The sequence below is a fragment of the Mus caroli genome, chromosome 1, assembly GCF_900094665.2.
Source record: "Mus caroli chromosome 1, CAROLI_EIJ_v1.1, whole genome shotgun sequence".
Lineage (NCBI taxonomy): Eukaryota > Metazoa > Chordata > Mammalia > Rodentia > Muridae > Mus > Mus caroli.
The window spans coordinates 58,150,219-58,152,578 of NC_034570.1; the positions used below are offsets into that span (position 1 = coordinate 58,150,219).

The following is a 2,360-nucleotide window of genomic DNA, read 5'->3' on the forward strand; positions in this document are numbered from 1 at the left end:
TTGAAATGTAAATAAAGAAAATATCTAATAAAAATAAAATAATAATAATAAAAAAGAGTTGTTTAGATAGAATGGATTGTGAACAATAACAAATGAAGATGGTACCAGAGTGTGGATGAATTCTGTTTCACAGAGGATGAATCTTTCTTCTGTCTTGCTTTCATCCTTACTAAATAAATCATCTTCTTTCTCCAACCTATAAACAGAAGAATATTTGTATTTGCAAAAGCAAGGTCAAATTTCTTATGCCCAGAAACCAGAGCGCAAGTGTCAGGGTGTGGGAAGACCTGTAATATCACAGGGGGTCAGCACTAGGAATTGGAGGGAGAATATGGATTCTAAGAAACTGTGCCATAGTGGCAGCAAAAGGGCACCACAAAGAGGACAATGTGAGATGAAAATACCCAAATCAAGAATCATTCATCACAATTAAAAGCAAGAAAAAAAAAACCCAACCAATGAAACAAACAAACAAACAAAAAACAGTCAAGGCAAAAGTGTGGCAATTATCGCCTTTGTCATCATTATCTTTTAAGATGAACAGTGTCCTTTCTGAACCCTTTGGCTGTAGATGTATTTTGAAGTCAGAGTTTTTAGATTGGATACATTAATTAAATTGATTTTAGTGCAATATTTCTCAAGCAAATGTCACTAAGTGAAATTAGAAGACAGTCAATAACCTTTGTCATTTGGGTCAGGCGTTGCTGCTCAGTACATGGCAATACCAGTGTACAAACTATATATATATATATATATATATATATATATATATATATATATANTATATATAAATTTTGAAGGGTAGAAACTTTGATGTTGGACTTGCGTGGGTGGAAGGGGACCGACCCAGAGCCCATGCAGGGCAGAAGCTTCTATATATATAAATTTTGAAGCATCTCATATTTACCAATAAGAGTGCATGGACTAAAGACGGCTTATAAAATTGTGGAAACTGTGTGACAGCCTCCAAACACCAAGTGGATTGACTCTTGGGTGACAGTCATCACATCTACAGAGTAAGGGAACTGGGGCCTCGGGATACTAACAAAAGTCTCACTGTCTTCTGATACTTCAACTGTAACTTGTGTACCACAGCCCTGAGTGGCTAGCTTGTGTGATGAATTTAACTCTTAGGTTAGCCTCTAAAGCAGTCTGATTCCCAATGGCAGTTTCATACATTTTTTTGTACGTGCCTTTCCTTTTCGCCACTGTCCTTCTTCCACTTGCTTCTCTTCACTCCAAGAACTCTCCTCCTTTCATGGTTTTTTTTTTTTTTTTTTGACATTGTTCCAGCTTTTAATTACAACCAAATCCAAATCCTAACCAACCCAATACCTCTCAAAAGCCACTTAAAGGATCTCTGCACCACAGCCCACCCACAGGGCACTCAATGCTCAGTCTCAGCTGCCGGGAGACACTGGAGTCCAGGATGCGGGCTGCTGCTGCCACCAGCAATTCACATCGAGGCTTTCTTTAAGTGCTTGTGGTCCCAGGATCTGAACGAGGCCACACTCCTTTCACAAACACACAACTGTAACATGCATTTCTGAGAAAATTTTATTGGCTTTTTGGATAAAGTTTATTTTCCAGGAAGGATGATCCCATCATACTTCTGCTGGAACCAGTGCATGGCCTCCTCCTTGCCGATTCTGTGTTTGGCCCCAATGCAGCCTGTTCTGCGCTTCTTGTCTGCGATGCTGAACCCTGGCCTACCCAGCACCATATAGAAGTCCAGGCCGTAGATCCCAATGCTTGGATCGTATTTGATGCCCAGGTCAATGTGTTCTTGAATTCCAAAACCAAAGTTTCCAGTATTCAAGAAGTTATTTTTCCGCAACTCATACTCCCGCACCTTCAGGCCTTTCTCCAGAATTTCCTCTGTCTTGGCTCCGCGGACTGTGCAGTGAACAGCAATCTTCTCATTTCTCCGGATGCCAAAGGACCTGACAGAGTATCTAGCTTTGGAGAACACCGGGGTCTGGCCTGTGAGCTGCTCCAACACCTTGGCTGCACGGGTCAGTCTGTCTCTGCTCTCCCGGACGCAGATATTGAGGCAGAGCTTGCGGATGCGCAGTTCCCGCATGGGTGGAGAACAGGAAGAGCCTCCTTTCATGTTTTATGTTCCATGTATTTATTTACCTTCTCACTCCTCTACCTTAAGATCTCCTCTTCCCTTCTGTCTCATATATCACACACACACACACACACACACACACACACACACACACACACACACACACAAATACAGGTTCTCCACAGGACAGAAAATATATGATATTAATGTTTAGTGTAGAATTTGGATATGAGGGTCCCATTGCTCTTGACCAAGTTGGCAGTCACATGGCAAAGCCACTCAGTAA

The 2,360-nt window shown here is 41.5% G+C and overlaps 1 protein-coding gene across 1 annotated transcript; it reads right to left on the reverse strand.

Moving 5' to 3' along the window:
- Positions 1-1,543: 1,543 nt before the first annotated feature.
- Positions 1,544-2,083, reverse strand: LOC110300879 (60S ribosomal protein L11). Its single transcript, XM_021171111.1, has one exon. The coding sequence runs from the start codon at positions 2,081-2,083 to the stop codon at positions 1,580-1,582; it is 504 nt and encodes a 167-aa protein (XP_021026770.1). The 3' UTR covers positions 1,544-1,579.
- Positions 2,084-2,360: the final 277 nt, after the last annotated feature.